We start from the raw sequence: 17,258 nt of genomic DNA, 5'->3' as shown, positions 1-17,258 counted from the left end.
CACAGACCTTTCATTCTTTCCAGTGTGCATTATAAGGAACCCTGGATGCAACATCGTCTTAGGACAGCCCTTTAAAACACTTTTTACTAAAACAGAGGAGCGGAAATGACCAACCCACAGCCGTGAATTTCAGAGTTCCAATTTCAGGAGCAGACTAACAGGTTGGGTTGGCTAGAGTGGCCTTAAGGGATATCTGAGCTCACCTACAATCTTGCGTCCTTACTGATGGGCTGTATTGATGATATGTCACAAAAGATTCCCTTTGAGTTAATCTGTAACAAGTCAGGGAAGGGAACTCACCGAAGATCACTCGGGGAGCTACAGGGAGGAGCTGAGATAGCATAGTCTATGCGTCTATGCCTCACCCACCAGCAACAGCCCTGGGAAAGGTGGTAATAATAGCAAGAGTGATAATAACAACAATAATAACAGTAACATAGTAACAGTAATAACAGCCACAGCTGCTACTGTGTGTTGAGGAATGTGTTAAGTGCTCTACCTGGGTTATTATTTAACGAAGTTCTTTACTGAAATATAAGCACATACAGAAAGCACACACATATAGAAAGCACACAATTCACATGCCTACAGGTGAGTGTAATTTCTCAAAGTGAATACACATGTGTTTCAGTCACGCAGACTCAAGCAGACCCCCTTCTCCCCAGAAGCCCCCTCAGGCCCCTCCCAATCACCCCCTTCCTAAGAGGCCACCCCTCTCTGGATGTCTAACTCCATAGATGAGCTTTATCTGTTTGTGAATTTTATAAAAACGGAATCCTACCCCAATGCACATAGAATACTGGTCAGTCATTGGAGGAAACAGTCATGGCCGACCCCGCGTCACTCATAGCCTGTCCGATTCTAGTCTAAACCCTTCGTTCCTGTCATGTGAGCCTCTCAACGACGGCAGGGAACAAGTGCTGTCACCGCGGTCATTTGCAAATGAGGGGCTGAGGCAGGGGGTTCCCACAGAACCCAGGCCCTCTGGCACCAGAGGCCACACTCCAAACCCCAGCCTCATCAGCTCCACTGTACAGAAAAGAGGTTTTTACAGCTCGGAGGGGGTGAACCCCTTGAGCAAGTCCTAAGCCTAGGGGTGGTGCAGCCACCCTCCAGGACCTGACTCCAGCCTGTCCACCCGATGACCACCCCAGCCCTGCCCCAGTCCACTCTCTGACACTCACGCCCCCTCGTCCCTCCTCCCCCAGAGGTCTTCGCAACAGCCGGGCCACGGCCGGTGACATCGCCCACTACTACAGGGACTACGTGATCAAGAAGGACCTGAGCCACAACTTCGTGTCCAACGCCATGGTCACGGCCGTGGAGTGGGGGATGCCCGAGCCCAGCAGCCGTGGGGCCCAGGACCCCAGCCCACTCTTCCAGGTGAGCGGCTTCGTGACCACCGAGGACCAGACCCAGCAGTCCTTCTCCCTGAGCGCCCGCAACGTGGTCCTGGCCACAGGCACGTCCGACAGCCCGGCCCGCCTGGGCATCCCCGGGGAGGCCCTGCCCTTCGTCCACCATGACCTGTCGGCCCTGGAGGCGGCCACGCGGGCAGGCACGGTGTCCCCGTCCTCGGACCCCGTCCTCATCATCGGGGCAGGGCTGTCGGCCGCAGACGCGGTCCTCTACGCCCGCCACTACAACATCCCTGTGATCCATGCCTTCCGCCGGCCTGTGGATGACCCCGGCCTGGTGTTCAACCAGCTGCCCAAGATGCTGTACCCTGAGTACCACAAAGTTCACCAGATGATGCGCGAGCAGTCCATCCTGTTGCCCAGCCCCTACGAGGGCTACCGCAGCCTCCCAGAGCACCAGCTGCTGCTCTTCAAGGAGGACCGCCAGGCCGTGTTCCGGGACCCCCAGGGCCTCCAGAAGGTCTTCGGCGTGGCCCTGGTGCTGGTGCTCATCGGCTCCCACCCCGATCTGTCCTTCCTCCCGGGGGTGGGCGCCGACCTCACCGTGGACCCCGACCAGCCAGTGAGCGCCAAGAGGAACCCCATTGAGGTGGACCCCTTCACCTACCAGAGCATCCACCAGGAGGGCCTGTACGCCATGGGGCCACTAGCCGGGGACAACTTTGTGCGCTTCGTGCAGGGTGGGGCCCTGGCCGTGGCCAGCTCCCTACTGCGGAAGGAGGCCAGGAAGCCACCCTAGCACCTGGCCCGGCAGCCTTACACCCAGGCCCTAAGAGGAGGGAGATCACCACAGCCCTGCTGGATGCACAGTCCGTCCCAAGATGCCCCAGTGATGGAAGGGGGCCTCTCCTGCAAGAAACAGGAGTGGCCATGAGCCCACGCAACAGGCCTCTCAGATGAAGAGTGGGAAACCCAGACTCCCCGGACTCAGAGCAGGGTGGAAACAGTGGCCACAGGACATGGTAGGCCCAGAGCTGTAATTGGGGGTGAAGTGGCCCATGTGAGCTGGGATCACCAGGGCCCGTGGAGCACCGAGCCAGGACTTCCAGGCCCCGCTCTTTCCAGAATCAGGTCCCAAATAAAACCAGCGCCTGCCTCCAGTCCTGTGTCTGAGGACTCTCTGCTTGGGGAGGGGGTCAGGTGCCCAGGACCCTGCCCCAGGAGCTGGGGAGTCAGGGCAGGGGCAGAAGCACAGGGTCATGTGGGAGAAGGTCCCGGGGCTGGGGGACACTGGGTGGTGCCCCAAGCGGAAGGGCCGATGTGACTGAGGAGCAGGTGCTGGGGAGGCTTTCCCAGATCCGCCCGCCCCTTGGGTCTAGTCCCACTCACTCCCCTTCCCTTCAGTGGGTCCTTCGTGTTCCCCACACTTGCACCTGCCACAGGGCCTTGGCACAGGCTAGTCTCCAGCCCAGGGCACTTCCCCATCCTCTCTTTAACTCCTCCTCTTCCTTACAGTCTCAGAGCATGAGGACCATTTCCTCTAGGAAGCCTCTTCTGACACATGCCCCTCCGTGGCCTTAAGGTAGAGCCCACTCTGGTGGGTCAGGGTGCCACCCCTTCATTGCAATTCAGTTCTCACTCTTCGTTATTTGTGGGATCATTCCAGTATCTGGCTCCGCCCACTTGGCTGTAAGCTCCAGGAGGCCAAGGCAAGCCCTCGTCTGTTTTTCCGCTGTTCTTGGAACCAAGTGCGGCCACTAAGCCTAGCACCCAAGGAGGGGCTCCTTTAATTCTCTGGTTCGGTGGGTGGGCGCCTGGAAGGATGGACGTGGGGAGTATGAGGGGAAGAGGGTGTTCCAGGGGTGGGGAAGACTAGTTCTGGGCGTTGTTTAAGGCGCCGAGGAGGTCTGAGGGGCGTGCACCCCGTGGAAGGGACGAGTGGGTACTTGCGGAGTGGAGAAGTTGGCCCCGGTGCGTGGGCGCGCGTTCCCTGGGCTGAAGCCGGCAGAGGGCGCTCCGGGCTCGCCGGACACCGCGCTCTGGCCCCGGCGGCGGCGGCGGCGCCACGGCGCGGGGGAGGGGGGATTCTTCCGGAGGGCGGGCAGGGGGAGACTTTCGGAATTGGGGCAGCCCCCAGGAATGCACCCGCGAAGCCAAACCCCCCACCACCCCGCGCCTGCCAGGCAGCCCACTCCGCGGCCGGACCAGGGTCTAGCTCCCCAGCCCCGCGCCCCACTGCCGGCAGCCCCCTGCTGCCGCGACCGGCCGCCAGGGGCGGGGGCGGTGGCCCACGGGGCACGTGGCTCCCGGTCCGGGCGGAGCGGCGCCCCCCCCTCCCATCCCCCCGGCGCCGGCCCGTCCCCGCGTGGCCGCGGCCGCGGGGGCAGAGGGAGGGAGGGCGGGGCGCGCGGGCGGCGGCGGGCGGCGCCGGGGAGGGGGTCGCGCGGGGGCGGGCCGCGGGCCGGGCGGGGGTCGGCGGGCTTCCGGGCGGCGGCGGTGGCGGGCGCGGCGCGATGTGTGAGCGGGCGGCGCGCCTGTGCAGGGCCGGCGCGCACAGGCTGCTCCGGGAGCCGCCGCCGCAGGGCCGGGCGCTGGGCGGGCTGCTGCGCTGGGTGGGCGCCAGGATGGGCGAGCCCCGGGCGCCGCTGGCCCCCGACGCCCCCGACACCCCCGCCGCGGACCCTGGCCCCTACCCGGGCCCCGCCTCGCCGCGCGGGGGCACCGCCGTCATCCTGGACGTGAGTACGCGCGGGCCGGGACCCGTTCTCCCCACCAGGCGACGTGGACGCCGCGCTCCCGGGTCCCCGCCGGGACCTGCAAGACCCGCGTCTCCCTGGAGGGCAGGGGTCCCCGGGCAGGGACGCCCGCCCCCACCCCCGGAGGTCCAGAGCGAGATCCACCGGCTCCTCCTTGTGCAGAGCGCGGCCCCCAGCTCTTCTGCCCCCCGGGCCGGTCTCCGTGCGGGTCCGGTCCCGTCCTCGGACCGGGACGACCCCTTTACCTCCCTCCCTCTCTCGGGGTCTCCACGTTCTCGGAGCCGGGACCCTGGAGCCCCTCGACCCGGCCACCGCCCCCTACTTCTGTCCTGGCCAAACCCTCATCTTTCTCCCGCCCGCACTTCATCCTTCACCCCACTCTTGCCCGGGACGCGAGTCCCGGACCGCCGTTGGCCCCTCCTCCTGCCCACCCCGGACCCCTGGCCCCCTTCCTTACTTTTCTAAGACTCTTCCCCCCAACTCACCCCATCTCACACACAATCCCTGGGTCCGGGGCCATTTTTCTTGTCCGAGCTCTGGACCTTAAGCCCTTGTATCCTCAACCTTTTTGCCTCAGGCACCACCTTTAAAAAAAAAAAAAAGCCCCCTCCCCACCTGCCTTTCTCTCTCCTTTCAGTAGGACTGGAGCCACCTCCTATCCTCTCAGAGGACCACCACTCCATTCTGAGCCGGTCCTTGATCCCCTTCCACCCCACCCTCTCTCCCTCTCCTCACCCTCTCCCCATCCTCACCCCACCTCCGCACCCGCTACGGGGCCCAAACCGCCCCACCTCACCCTCCCACCCACTCCCCTCCGTAGGAGGGAGCCTTCTACAGGGTGGGTGGCTGCCAGGGTGGGGTGGGCGTCCCCTGTGGGGTGCTTTGCCCACCCCAAGGGGCAGCATGGCAGTGGGGTGTGCCTGTCCTAGGGAGGGTCCTCCGTGGTGGGTGACACGGGGGTGGGGGTGCCATGTTTGTGTACGGTGGGTGGGTTTCTGGGAGAGGTGTGTGTATCACATCCTGGTGAGTGGGGGACAGTGTGGGTTTCCTTTCGCCCCCCCGCCCACGTTCCTGTTGGAGCCCCCATCGCTGGCTGTGAGCCGAGAGGGCAGGGGGGATCTGCGGTGAGTGGCCGTGGCTCCAGGGCTTCCCAGAACACGCTCACACACAGCCCACACGCACCTGCGCAGGTGAACCCTCTCAAAGCCCCAGTGAGTTCGCAGCTGAAAGCCCTTGCAGTGGAGAGCCCTGTCCAGACCCCCCACCCACCCCTTCGCACAGGACAGGACGTGGGCTCTGGAGTCATCACGCCACTCTGGCCTCGAGCCAGCTCTGAGCCTCAGTCTCCCCATCTGTGAAATGGGGGTGATGAGTGAGTGCCAGGGTCACATCCCCTGTCGGGTCAATCACTTGTTTAACGCTCACGCCAGGCCCCAAGCGTTAAAGGTGGAACTCCAGCCTCCTCGGGAACCTTGCAGTCAGGAGTAGGCGTGTGGGGTGCACAGGCTGGGGTGCTGGCAACTGCCCCCTTTTCTGCCCCAGCCGCAGTGGCTCCAGACCTGTATCCCCTGCCCCAACTTGGGGTTCGGCTCAAGGAAGGGGGGGTGTTTTGAGAATATCCTTCCTGAGCTGCTGCTTCAGTTTGTCACAGCCCCGGGTGTCCGACAATGGATGCCGGCCCTACTGCTTGGAGGGAGGGGCCCGGCTCCCGCTCTCCACGGTGTGAGGGTCACATGCTGGGGGCAGCATCTCCCCCTCTTCCTGCCCTCAGCAAGGCTTAAGTGCACACGTGCTAAGTTGCTCAGAAGGGTCCAACTCTTTGCGACCCCATGGACTGTAGCCTGCCAGGCTCCTCTGTCCATGGAATTCTCCAGGCCAGAATACTGGAGTGAGTAGCCTTTCCCTTCTCCAGGGGATCTTCCCGACCCAAGGATCAAACCCAGGTCTCCCGTATTGCAGGCGGATTCTTTACCGTCTGAGCCACCAGGGAAGCCCCCAGCAAGGCTTACTAGGTCCTAAAAACACCAGGAGGAGGAGCTATCTGGTTTCAACTGAGGCTGGAGGGGACCAGGCTGCCCCCCCTTCCCCGCCCCTCTTTCTGAGCTCCCTGCGGGCTGCTCCTCCCCACTGACCCCCACAAAAAAACTAATCCCACGGTGCCCTGGCTGGTCCCGTCGCCAGGCCTCGAGGTTCCCTTGGCAGACACCTCTGTTCAGATTTAACCCACCCTCCCTGGAGAATACCAGGCCCTCAGAGGAGTCCTGGTGGGGGTGTAAGGTGAGTGGCTGCCTCCCAGGGATGGGAGTGGGGAGCGTGCGGCCGCCTGCAGGTGCGGCACGTGGGCTGAGGGTTCTGGACGCACACCCGTGCGCACGTGCCAGTGTGCGCCATGCGTCCATGTGTGCACTCGACCGCATGACCAGCGGTGCACGAGGAAGAGGGGCGGCTGCCCCGTCGAGGGGGGCTGTAGGGCCGCTGCCTGAAACGCCCTCCCAGCCCCGGGTCTTCTCCTCCGGGAGGGAGAAGGGGCCCGGCTTCCCGGGACCACTGGGCTGGGGGTGTCAGAAGCCTGCTCCTCCTGACGCTGACTCCACCTCTCTTCTCTGCAGATTTTCCGCCGTGCGGACAAAAATGGTGAGTCTTCCTGCATCCCCCAAGGCTGTCCCCGAGTGAGGACCTGGCTCTTTCTGATTGTGGGTGCAGGACGCTGCCCTGCGCCTGCTTCCCCATCCTACGATGGGACCCCCGTGGTTCCTACTGAGCAGGGGAGCCGTGCGGCTTCAGCGGGCAGGTGTGGGTGGTGCGGTGAGGTCTGCACGCAGTCAGCGCTTCATGTGCTTCAGCCTCCTGCAGCTGGGCCGGGCCAGAGCCGCCCTGGGGGGCACCCAGGAAGCTCCCAGCCTCACCCCGCGCCCCGGCACACTTCCTCCTCAGACGTCCGTGTTGTCGCCCCTGTTTTGTCAGCTCCGTGGTGGCTCAGAGAGGTTCTGTGTGTTGCCCAGGGTCACCCAGCGCAGGAAGGCGGTCCAGGCTCTGCTGCAGACCCCTGGTGCTCCCCCCGCCCCCCTCAAGAGACCTCCCACGCAAAGTGAGCACGGTGTTGCAGTCTGTGAATTCAAGACACCCGCTGGGGATTGCTCCACCCCGGCTTTTCTGGAAGGCAGGGGCCCCCTGAGCCTCATGGTGGCTGGGGAGAGTGTTTGTCTACATACTGGAGTCGTTGTTCTTGGGGTGAAACGGCTCTCCGTGGTCTTGAACCAGGACACAGTCCCACTTCAGGCCTCAGTTTTGCCATCTCTAAAGTGGGGTGATAACACTGAACCTGTCTATGTTCCAGGGCTGTTAGGGAAATGGAGGGAGGAGACGTGGCTGGTGAACTTTATGAGAGAGAAGCAGGCAGAGTTCAGTGTTAATTCCTTGAGAAAATACTGATTGAGTATCCAGGCCCCTGCCAAGGGAGGAGTGGGCACAGCTGACCGGCACCTGCCCTCAGCACTCACCGACCCCAACCCCTCTCTCTGGTGACTCTGGGAGTCTCTGTCTAGCTGTCCCCGCCTGGTATTGAGGAGAGAACATGAGACTCGGGCTGGCCGCCAGTGCCTGGGGGTTCTCCACCTCTTGCCCCCCCATTCCCAGGTGTGACAGGGGCCCCTCCCAGGCCTCTGGGAGGCAGCAGCAGCAGCATCAGGAGCAGTTCCATATGGAGCATCGAGGAAGGGGAGGAACACGGTAGGGGGATGTCAGTGGCAACCGAGAGGTCATTGTGACATCACCGCCTGAGCGGCGTCAGAGACTAGAGAAGAAAGTTGGGGGTTTGATCCCCTTGCAGGCCTCTCGGAACTTTCTAGTATGTGGCCGGCCAGGGGCCACGTGGTCACTGCCGTGTGTGCTGGCCACGCCCCTCAGTGGATGGTGAGGTGTCACATTGAGGGATTTGGGCTTGCCCCTGTCGTGGGCCCAGCACATAGTAGGTCCTCGGTGCCCGGCTGCTGCCTCACAGGTGGTAACCGGGTGTGACTCCTGGGGGTGCGGTGTGTGCGTGCTCGGGGGCAGCTGTCTGGGTGTGGCTGCACGTCTGTCTCCGTTTGTGCTTTGGAACCTGTGTGTGTGGGCCTCTGTGACCATTGCTGTACATACCGGGTGTGTGCGGGGTTGTGTGTCTGTGTCTTTCTGGGCGCTCAGCTCTGCAGGAACCTTTGCAGTGTGTGGGTGGCAGGCGCCCTGGTCTCCCTTCAGGCCAGATTGCTCGCTTCGTCCTCATTGCTCGCCCCCTCGCCCCGCTGCCATCAGAGACTGTGTTTCCGCCCCCCAAGCACAGCTTCGGGGTCCCTCGACTTTGCTCCTGTGGCCCCCACAGAGGCCCCGAGCCCCCTCTTCTCCCTGGGACCTTCATCTTCCTGGCAGCCGCCAGTGGTCATTAGGCAGATTGACATGGGATGTGGTGCCGGTCTCCGGGGAGCCCCCCGTTTTGCCACAGGGACTGCCTGGGCTCAGCTCCTTCCCAGCTCTGACCTCAGGCCACCCCCGACTCTCAGGGCGTCAGCATCCCCATCCATGGGTGGGGGTAGTCATGCCGGTACCCGCCTTGGGTTGGGGCTGTCAGGGGATAGAGTGGAGCTCAGGTCTTGGCATGCTGTAAGGGGTCTGTGAGCCCTCATGCCAGCTGATGGGTGTTGAGCCTTGGGAAACAGGCTGTGATTTGTCAACAAGTTTTGGATTCTCACCCCAGACTTCACGGGGCATCGACATCTGGTGGAGACTGCTGGCGGCTGTGGAGCATCCATTACACACCAGGACATTAATAGACTTCCTCATTGGATGTTCCCTCGGGTCCTAGTGGGAGAAGGAACGTCAACCCCTTTTTTTTTTACACATGACAGGCTGGGGAGGACATGTGAAAGATCACAGAGTCTGGGCTGGGGGGACGGGCAGGAAGTTCTGAGTGAATGCAGCCCAGTTTGCAGACATCGTGTAGGCAGGGGAAAGGGAGAAGGGGTGAGTGTGGGTGTAGACAGAGGTGCATATGGCAGGTGTGCAGACACACACACATAGCACAGGTAGATGCCACAGGGGCTCTGCCCCTGGCGTCCACAGCAGCAAGATGCCTGCAAGGATGGCAGGATGGTCACAAACAAAGCCTCGGGTTGGAGTGGAATCAGCCTCTGGAATCACAGGAGCAAAGGCTCAGCTCCAGCTGGCCTGTCCTGGCAGCTCCCAGGTCAGAGGCGTCTTCGTGGGGGTGGAGGTGGAGACCGGGCGTGGCCCCCAAGGGGAGGCAGAGAGTGGGGGGCTTGCCTGGCAGCTGAGGTTCTGGGGCCCAGAAGGGTGGTGTGGCGGCCAGCGGAGGAGTGAGTGCTAGTGCATCTCCCTCCGGGGGCCGGGGCGCTAGCAGACTCCTGGCATTTGAAAGGTCACCAGGACAGAGGCTGAGCTCATGCTCATTAGCGTGGACACCTTCAGACGGCCCGCTCGGGGGCCTTGGAGGTGCAGGCCCGCTGGCTCCTCTAATTGCACAGAGGCCCCGGGCAGATGCTGCCTCCCTCATTAGCTGATCTGGGTTCATTAGGGCTGTGCTGGGACGTTCAAGGTAAATGTCAGCCCAGAAGGCTCTGGGCCCGGGAGGCCGGTGGGCCCCTCTCTGCCCGTTCTGAGCGCAGACTGGTTGGAGGCACTGATGGTGCCCTGCCCGTGACAGACACGAGTAGTCATTCACAGCACACTTCCACTGAGTCCAGGCTTGGCCTCGGCTTCTCCGTGTGACCCTGTGGCTGGGGGTCCCGACAGAAGACCCTGCCCCAGGTTGGGTTGGGAGCGTGGACTCAGGAGCCGGGTGGCCTGGGTTTGAGCTTCCACTGAGGGACCTGGGCAAGTCCCATGACCGGTCTGGCCTGTCTGCTCTGTAAACAGTGGGTGGTGGCCCACCAGGGGGTGTTGTGAGGACCAGAGCCCATGTGTCTCCCCTGGTTCTGCCCTGGCTGCTGGATCATCATCAGTCTTGGTAAAGGAAACTTGGAAAGCATCCTCTTTCACAGGAGACAGAGCCATAGCTTAGTGTTTATGTATTTCACAGCTGTTACCCTGCAGTTTTTATGGTTGGTTTTTGGGTCTTCGTGCGTGCTTTGGGGGAGGGGGGTGGTGTTTGTTTTGTCTTTGGGGGGACTTCGGATTTTAAGAGTTAGAAATTCATTCTCCCATTTGTGAGATTAAAACCCAAGCCGGGATATTGAAGGCACACGGGATGTTGCCCCAGCCCCCCATATGCAAGCCTGCGCCCACTCTCTCATATTACCCCCTCAGCATGGGTGGAGGGGAGCCACTGCAAGATGTGAGGAGCTCACTGTCTCCTGTTGCCCTACTTTGAGCCCCTGCAGAGCTGCTGGCAGCAGAGTAGAAGCTCCAGAGCCTTTAAAATGTACAGTGGGGACTTCCTTGGGGGCCCAGTAGTTAAGACTCAGTGCTCCCACTGCAGGGGGCACAAGTTTGATCCTTGGTCAGGGCACTAAAACATTGCATACTGCTTGGCACAGCCAAAAATAATAAACTAAAACAAATAAAATGCAGAGGTAAAATGCATTTTAGAAAAAGAAAATAAAGAAATGTATGAGTGACTTCCACCCTGGGCCTAAGTAGGTCTGCCATGTTTGGTTGGGCGTGTTGTGCACTGTGCAAGGGCACCTACTTGAGAGAATTGAGGACCTCAGATCAAGCCTGCGTGCCCCTCCCCTCAGGAGCTCTGATGCTGGGTTGCATCTCTGCCACCCTGCCCACTAGGAAGGGCATTTGTTTCCAATCCACACAAAGAAAGTGCCACATGGGCTCTCAAGGGCTTTGAGTACAGACAGGCTGAAAGTAATGAAGGGGGTCTATGGAGAGGGGCCGGGGCCAGAAGGGTCTTGGGCTCGCCCTTCTCCCTGACCTCCACTGCCTCCCACGGACGTGGTTCCTTTGGGGAGGAGCAGGACTGGTCTAAGGTCATTGAAGAGGGGGTCGTGGCTTCAGAGGTGGGATAGGGAGATGAGTGTGCTGAGCTGGAGAGCCCAGGTGGGAGGAGCTGGAGTTCTGCTGGGAGCCCCTTTCTCAGGGGCCCGGCTGCCCCCAACCCATGAGAGCTTCCCCAGCAGACGCTGCTACCCAGGGCGACTGCAGTGGAGGCTGAAGATGTGAGACGGGGAGGGATGCATTGGGATAGGTGTGTCCACTGTGGGGGCCCCTCGTCCAGAGCCCCGCCCCGGGCCTGCCGCCACCTCCCCTTGGGCTCTGGCACCCTCAGGGCTGCATCCACGGTCCGGCGAGGACTCCGTGCCACTGCTGGCAGCGGGTCACGTCACACCCTGCGAAGGCAGAGAGGAGAGAGGTCATTGCCTCCCCAGGCAGGACCTGGGTGCTGGGATAGAGATGATTTAAGTGTGCAGAGGCTCTCTGGGCTTTTGGAAGCAAGTGAGAGTGGTCCTCAGACCGCCCAGGTTTAAACCTGCCTCTTATGGGTATGGGATCCCTCATCTCTGGCATCTAACGCCTGTTGATCTGAGGTCTGATAAAACGATAGAAACAATCATCCTGAAACCACCCCCTCTCTCTAGTCTGTGGAAAAATTATCTTCCATGGAACCAATCCCTGGTGCTAAAAAGGCTGGGGACCACTGGAGGTAACAGGTATGGAGTTACCTTCCTCCAGGTGGGCAGGTGACTCGGAGAGACGGTTGCCTGATAGGTGCTCTCTGCCTGCCTGTTGGCTGTGGGGCTTAAGGAGCCCCAGTATTTGCTGGTGTGGTGAGTCCCGGGACATGGGTGTCGCTCTGTTGGGTGGACAGTTAGCTGGGTGAACGGTTGGTCTCCGTGAGATGGTGACTAATGTGGGTCCACGCCACGGGCAGGGGTGACCCGTGCGGGAGTGTGGCTGCTGGTTGGGGAGTTGGCAGGGGCGGGCGGAGATTGTCTGGCTGTGGCTCCTCTGTTGATTTGGGGATGTCCTGTTGCTTCGACACCATCTGCCCTCCCTCTCCCTCCCTCACAGACGATGGGAAGTTGTCCTTGGAGGAGTTCCAGCTCTTCTTTGCAGATGGCGTCCTCAACGAGAAAGAACTGGAGGATCTCTTCCACACCATTGACTCTGACAACACCAAGTGAGCTCAGTCCTGGCAGCTGGAACTGGGAGGCAGCATCCCCTAGTCTCCACTGCCCACTTCCCTGGACCGCTAATCCAGAGTCCCATCTCTTTGGCCCCCACTGGCCAGGGCAGTCTGGGAGCGGACAGATTGAGATTGTGTTGGCAAGTGTTTGTCCTTTCTGAACGTGATGTGTCAAAGCAGGGAGAGAGCCTAGGTTTGCAGAATATATCTGCATGCATGCTGAGTCACTTCAGTTGTGTGACCCCATGGACTGCAGCTCACCAGCCCCCTCTGTCCATGGAATTCTCCAGGCAAGAATACTGGAGTGGGTTGCCATGCCCTCCTCCAGGGGATCTTCCTAACCCAGGGATCAAACTCTTACATCTCCTGCACTGGCAGGTGGCTTCTTGACTACTGTCCCACCTAGGAAGCAGAATATACACAGGATGACAAAGGGGTAATCAGCCAGCTTGACTCAGTTCTGACCCCAACACCTTAGGCTTGTTCTCGGTCCCAACACGAGCTTTGAGATCCTCTTTCTAACCAGGGCTCACCTTAAACCAGACTGGTCCTCACTTGGACCTTAACCTTTCTTCTCACTCTACATTTTCTCCAACCCAGCCAGAACCCTAACCTGCAGCTCAATCAACCCCAAACTCCTCTGGCCCCAGCCGATCCCTAAATTCAGTGCAGAATGCTCACTCTACTCAAAGGAACCAACCCTTCCCACCCCGAACTCCAGCCCCACCTTCTCTGAGTGGTGCCCAGGCAGGATGAGGCCCCGGCCCCTTCTCCACCCCAGTTCAGGTGATGAGGACCCGAGTCCCTGGGGCTGCCAGGGGGCAGGTTTGATAGACTAGGGTCCCCTGGGCCAGGCTAGAGGTGGTCTGGAGGAGGAGCTGTCCCTAGGCCTGTTGGCAGGGGGCCCAGGTTGGAGGTGGCCGGGGCCAGGGCGGGGCAGGTGGCACGAGAAAGGCCACTTGAAAGGGACTGCTTCCTGCCACAGACCCCAGGGGAGGGCTTTGTGTCTGGAGCCAGATGGAGGTTCTGAGCGGGTCCTTAAGCCCCCCCCTCCCCCCGGGAGCTTGAAAGGGCTTTGCAGGTGCCCACAGATTATTCAGCTTCATTCCCAGCTGGAGCAGGGCGGAGGAGGCACTGGTGTGAGCAAAAAGCAACAAAAAGACAGAGCTCTAAAGACCTTTGGGTCTTTTGTCTCCAACACTCCCTAGAGTGTGAGCTGTAAACTTTCCCTCCTAGGGATGCTAGACAGGTTTGCTACCCCAACTGTCAGCACACAGCTCAGGAAAGTTGGTGCAATGCTACTTTGGCCACCGTGAAGCGGGCATCCTCTCTGCAGGACCTGTGAGAACTTGTCCCACATGGTGCATTTTGGGGGGAGCCTCCACGACAGAGTTTACAGAGCCCCTGAGCTGGAAGCCTTTCCCCAGAGCCATCTCGATGAGGCTGGCAAGCTTTTGAGGCCAGCCCCTCCTCTCCCGGTGAGGGAGCCGACTGGGAAGGGAGGTTGTCGGAATGTGTACAGAGCTGGGTCCCCAGGCGCCCGCCCCCAGCTCCTGTTCACAGCGTCTGGGTTCAGAGGCTGCTGCCTGCACCTGCCCGGTGTGGGTGGCCTGTGCTTGGCCTCTGAGGAAGGACCAAGAGCCTTCTCCTGGCTGTGGAAATGGGAATGTGGGACCCCAGCGCTGACAGAGCAGAGCCTGGGACCCAGCGGGCCAGGGGCCAAGGTCACCAGACACTTGCCTTGACAGCTATCACAGCCCCTGGTTTAGCCCCCCTCTGCTCTGGATGCAGTGGGCAGACTTGGGGAGTGGAATGGGGTGGGTGGTGTGGTGACGAGGTCAGACGGACGCACAGATGCGGATCCTCTGGAGGGGGTGGCGGCCTTCACCGGCTGCTCCCTCATCTGTGAAGTGGGGGTCACGCTGTCAGCGCCTAGGCAGCGGGGCTGCGGGTGTTGACTCACTGCTGAGGGCTGTGCTCACCCCTGAGGGAGGAGGGTGGTGGGGGAAGGGAGGGGGACAGGCCTGCCGCTGAGCCCCCCTCTCTCTCTGCATGCAGCCATGTGGACACCAAGGAGCTTTGTGGTAGGTGCCGCTGTGCGGGGACCCAGACTTGGGGGTGCAGTGATTCTGTGGGGGGAGGGGCACAGATGGGCTTGGTGGGAGGACCCGGGGGAGGGGTGCAATGCTCCTACGACCTTTGACCTCTGCTTTCCCTTTCCCCCACAGACTACTTTGTGGACCACATGGGGGACTATGAGGACGTCCTGGCTTCCCTGGAGACCTTGAACCACTCTGTGCTGAAGGCCATGGGCTACACCAAGAAGGTCAGCGGGTGTGGGTGGCCCTGGGGGATCAAGGGCCTGAGCCCCGGTTTGGGTCTGAGAGCATCCTGGCCCAGGGGTCTGTGATGACAGGTGTTGGGTGAAGCCGGATCTGAAGCAGGCGTTGCTTGGGCGTCTCGGCGTGTGGTGAACTGGAGTGAGGGGGAGGGCTTGGGGAAGGGTCTGTCCAGCAGCACCCAGTTTGGAGCACGAGGCCGTTTCCTAGAATCAGGCTCGGTCCTGGGACGCAGTCTTAGAAAGGGAGTGGACTCTAGGCCCGAGGACAGCTGTCAGCCGTGACAGTCTCATGGCCTCCACAGCAGGATTACAGATGGGGAGGGAAGGGGTGGACGCGAGCCCCTGACCTTGACCAGGAGCCCCAGCGTGTCTGGGGGCGAGCACGCCGTGTCCAGGTTGGGAGACAGGAGCTGGGAGGTGGAACCATCAGGAGTGTTGGCGAGGAGGGCAGAAGGTGGGAGATGGGGCAGGTCACGGGCCAGGCGGCAGCGTGGCTCAGCCAGCCACAGGCAGCCCACCGCCTGGCTCCACGTCCCACCTGAGAGTCTGCACCTGCCCTGGCTGGTGCTTCTGGGGGTGGGGGGGCACGCGGGCTGCGTTCCTTCTCTCCGTCCACACATGAGAGGCGCTGTCCATTTCCTAAGGATCTGCGACAGCAGGGTTTAGCGCTCCCTGTAATTCCCCTAGCAACCCTGTGGGCTGACTGTTGCCACCACCAACCTTCTTTCTTTTTGAGTGCCCCGGGCCTTCATTGCTGTGTACTGGCTTTCTCTAGTTGTGCCGAGTGGGAGTTACTCTGCTGCGGTGCTCAGACTTCCTTTGTTGCAGGGCACAGGCTCTAAGGGCACGTGAGCTCAGTTGTGATGGCGCACAGGCTTAGTTGTGATGGCGCCCCATTGCTCTGCGGCATGTGGGGTCTTAGTTCCTGGACCAGGGGTTGAACCCATGTCCCCTGCATTGGCAGGCAGACTCTCAGCCGCTGGACCACCAGGGAAGTCCACTCCCTCGCTTTCACAGCTATGGAAATAGAGGGCTCAGGAAAGTGAACCCAGCAGAGTGGTAGCCAGCCAGCCAGCGCTTCCTGCTAAAGTGGGAGGGGAAACGGAGTCAGGGACCCGGCCCGAGGTATGGAGCACAGCCTGGGGCCGAGCTAACGGGGGCATGGAGGGGCCACAACGTGCTGGACGGGCATCATACCGGAGGGCGTGCAGCCCCTCTGAGCGGTGGGAACCCAGGAAGGAGCAGCCCCACCTGCTGTTTGAGGCCAGGGGGCTTAGCTGGTAAAGTCAGTCAGACCAGGCCAAAGGACCCCAGCCAGTCACTTCTCTTTCTGAACCTCAGTTTCTCCAGCCGTGAAATGGGAGCATTCACCTTCCAGAGTCCTTGCAAGGCCTGAATAAAGGGAAAGGTCTCTAAGCTGCTGAGCACAGGTCCAGCACAGAGCAGACATGACGAGCAGTACCGTCAGGCCCCTGTTGCGTGCCCAGTCCCAGGAAGGATCAGTGTCGTGTGCTTTTCCACATGCTACTGGGTTCCCGCCCTGCCTCGTGTCAGGGAATCCCCACTCCCCATATAGCCACCAACAGCTGGGCCTGATCCCAAGCTGCCACAGCCCCACATTTCCATTTCTGTCCTCCTGTCATGCTGTTTTGAGTCTTAGTGTGTTAAAGTATTTTTTAACATTGTGTGAGACCATTTCCCTTTCATTGCTCATCCTTGTACACTATTCACATTCCGAAAATATCAAGATGGACAGTGGCTTTAGCAGGCAACAAGGAAAACCCCCACCTCCAGAACCCTTGCACAGACAGTGTGTCAGGCCCAGCTCTGTTCCTCAAGGGCTGTGTGAGGTGTGCCAGCTGCCTACGTGGGACTCCCCGCAATTGAAGTCACCACCTTGAGCCTCAGTTTTCAAATCTGTGAATGGGGCCACTGCCCAGCAATATTGTCTTGGCATTATTAACGTGTACTTGTCTCTTGGTCTTTGGGCTTAACAGTTCAGAGATGTGACACAATTCTCCATCAGGGAGAGGATGTTAATGCCTACCAGTACAACCTAGAGCAGTTTGGGGGGTTTTTGCTCTTGGAAATCTTGCAGCCTTTGGTGTGTTCTTAGGGGTGGTGGTGATGGGAGATTGTCACAGTGGTAACTGGCATTTCTTTTTTTTTTAATTGAAATATACATGATTTACAATGTTGTGTTAATTCCTGCCGTACAGCAGAGTGATTCAGTTATACACATATACACATTCTCTTTTAAAATATTCTTTTCTGGTTTATCATAGGATGTTGGACATAGTTCTCTGTGCTCTACAGTCAGACCTTGTTGTTTATCCGTTTTATATACAAAAGCTTATATCTGCTAACCCCAACCTCCCACTCCATTCCTCCGCCAACCCTCTCCCCCTTGGCAACCACCAGTCTGTTTTCTGTGTCCGTAATTTTCTTCATTTCATAGATGAATGCATTTGTGTCGTATTTTAGATTCCGCATATAAATGATATCATATGGTATTTGTCTTTCTCTGTCTGATTTACTTTACTTAGTATGATAATCTCTAGTTGCATCCATGTTGCTGCAAATGGCATTGTTTCATTCCTTTTTTTATGGCTGAGTCATCTTCCATTGTATATTTTTTAAGATTTATTTTTTATTTATGGCTGCCCTGGGTCTTC

At 60.0% G+C, this 17,258-nt stretch overlaps 2 protein-coding genes across 70 annotated transcripts in view; both read left to right on the top strand.

Moving 5' to 3' along the window:
* OSGIN1 (oxidative stress induced growth inhibitor 1) overlaps positions 1-2,518 on the top strand; it is a 30,398-nt gene extending 27,880 nt beyond the window's left edge. For all 50 annotated transcript variants that reach the window (XM_081514062.1, XM_081514051.1, XM_081514064.1 and 47 more), the window contains one exon: positions 1,209-2,518. In XM_081514062.1, coding sequence (XP_081370188.1) covers positions 1,209-2,157 — 949 coding nt within the window. In that variant the 3' untranslated portion in view covers positions 2,158-2,518. The remainder of the gene's footprint in view (positions 1-1,208) is intronic.
* A 1,317-nt stretch (positions 2,519-3,835) lies between these two features.
* The window catches only part of NECAB2 (N-terminal EF-hand calcium binding protein 2), a 45,849-nt gene continuing 32,426 nt past the window's right edge, over positions 3,836-17,258 (top strand). For 6 of the 20 annotated variants that reach the window (XR_014060572.1, XM_081514120.1, XM_081514117.1 and 3 more), the window contains exons 1-5: positions 3,836-4,096; positions 6,724-6,748; positions 12,128-12,236; positions 14,301-14,326; positions 14,471-14,568. Coding sequence is in view for 16 of the 20 variants with exons in the window: in XM_081514120.1 (XP_081370246.1) it covers positions 3,872-4,096; positions 6,724-6,748; positions 12,128-12,236; positions 14,301-14,326; positions 14,471-14,568 (483 nt within the window). In the remaining 4 variants the exon portion in view is untranslated. Of the gene's footprint in view, positions 4,097-6,723; positions 6,749-7,902; positions 9,333-12,127; positions 12,237-13,478; positions 13,584-14,300; positions 14,327-14,470; positions 14,569-17,258 lie in introns of those variants that run through there. The other 14 variants (XR_014060570.1, XR_014060569.1, XM_081514118.1 and 11 more) reach the window with 11 other exon arrangements.

Source organism: Giraffa tippelskirchi, chromosome 7 (genome assembly GCF_054371585.1).
Source record: "Giraffa tippelskirchi isolate mGirTip1 chromosome 7, T2T-mGirTip1v1.2.pri, whole genome shotgun sequence".
NCBI lineage: Eukaryota > Metazoa > Chordata > Mammalia > Artiodactyla > Giraffidae > Giraffa > Giraffa tippelskirchi.
Note: the sequence above shows the minus strand (reverse complement) of the source record. Positions and strands in the feature narration are given on the sequence as shown.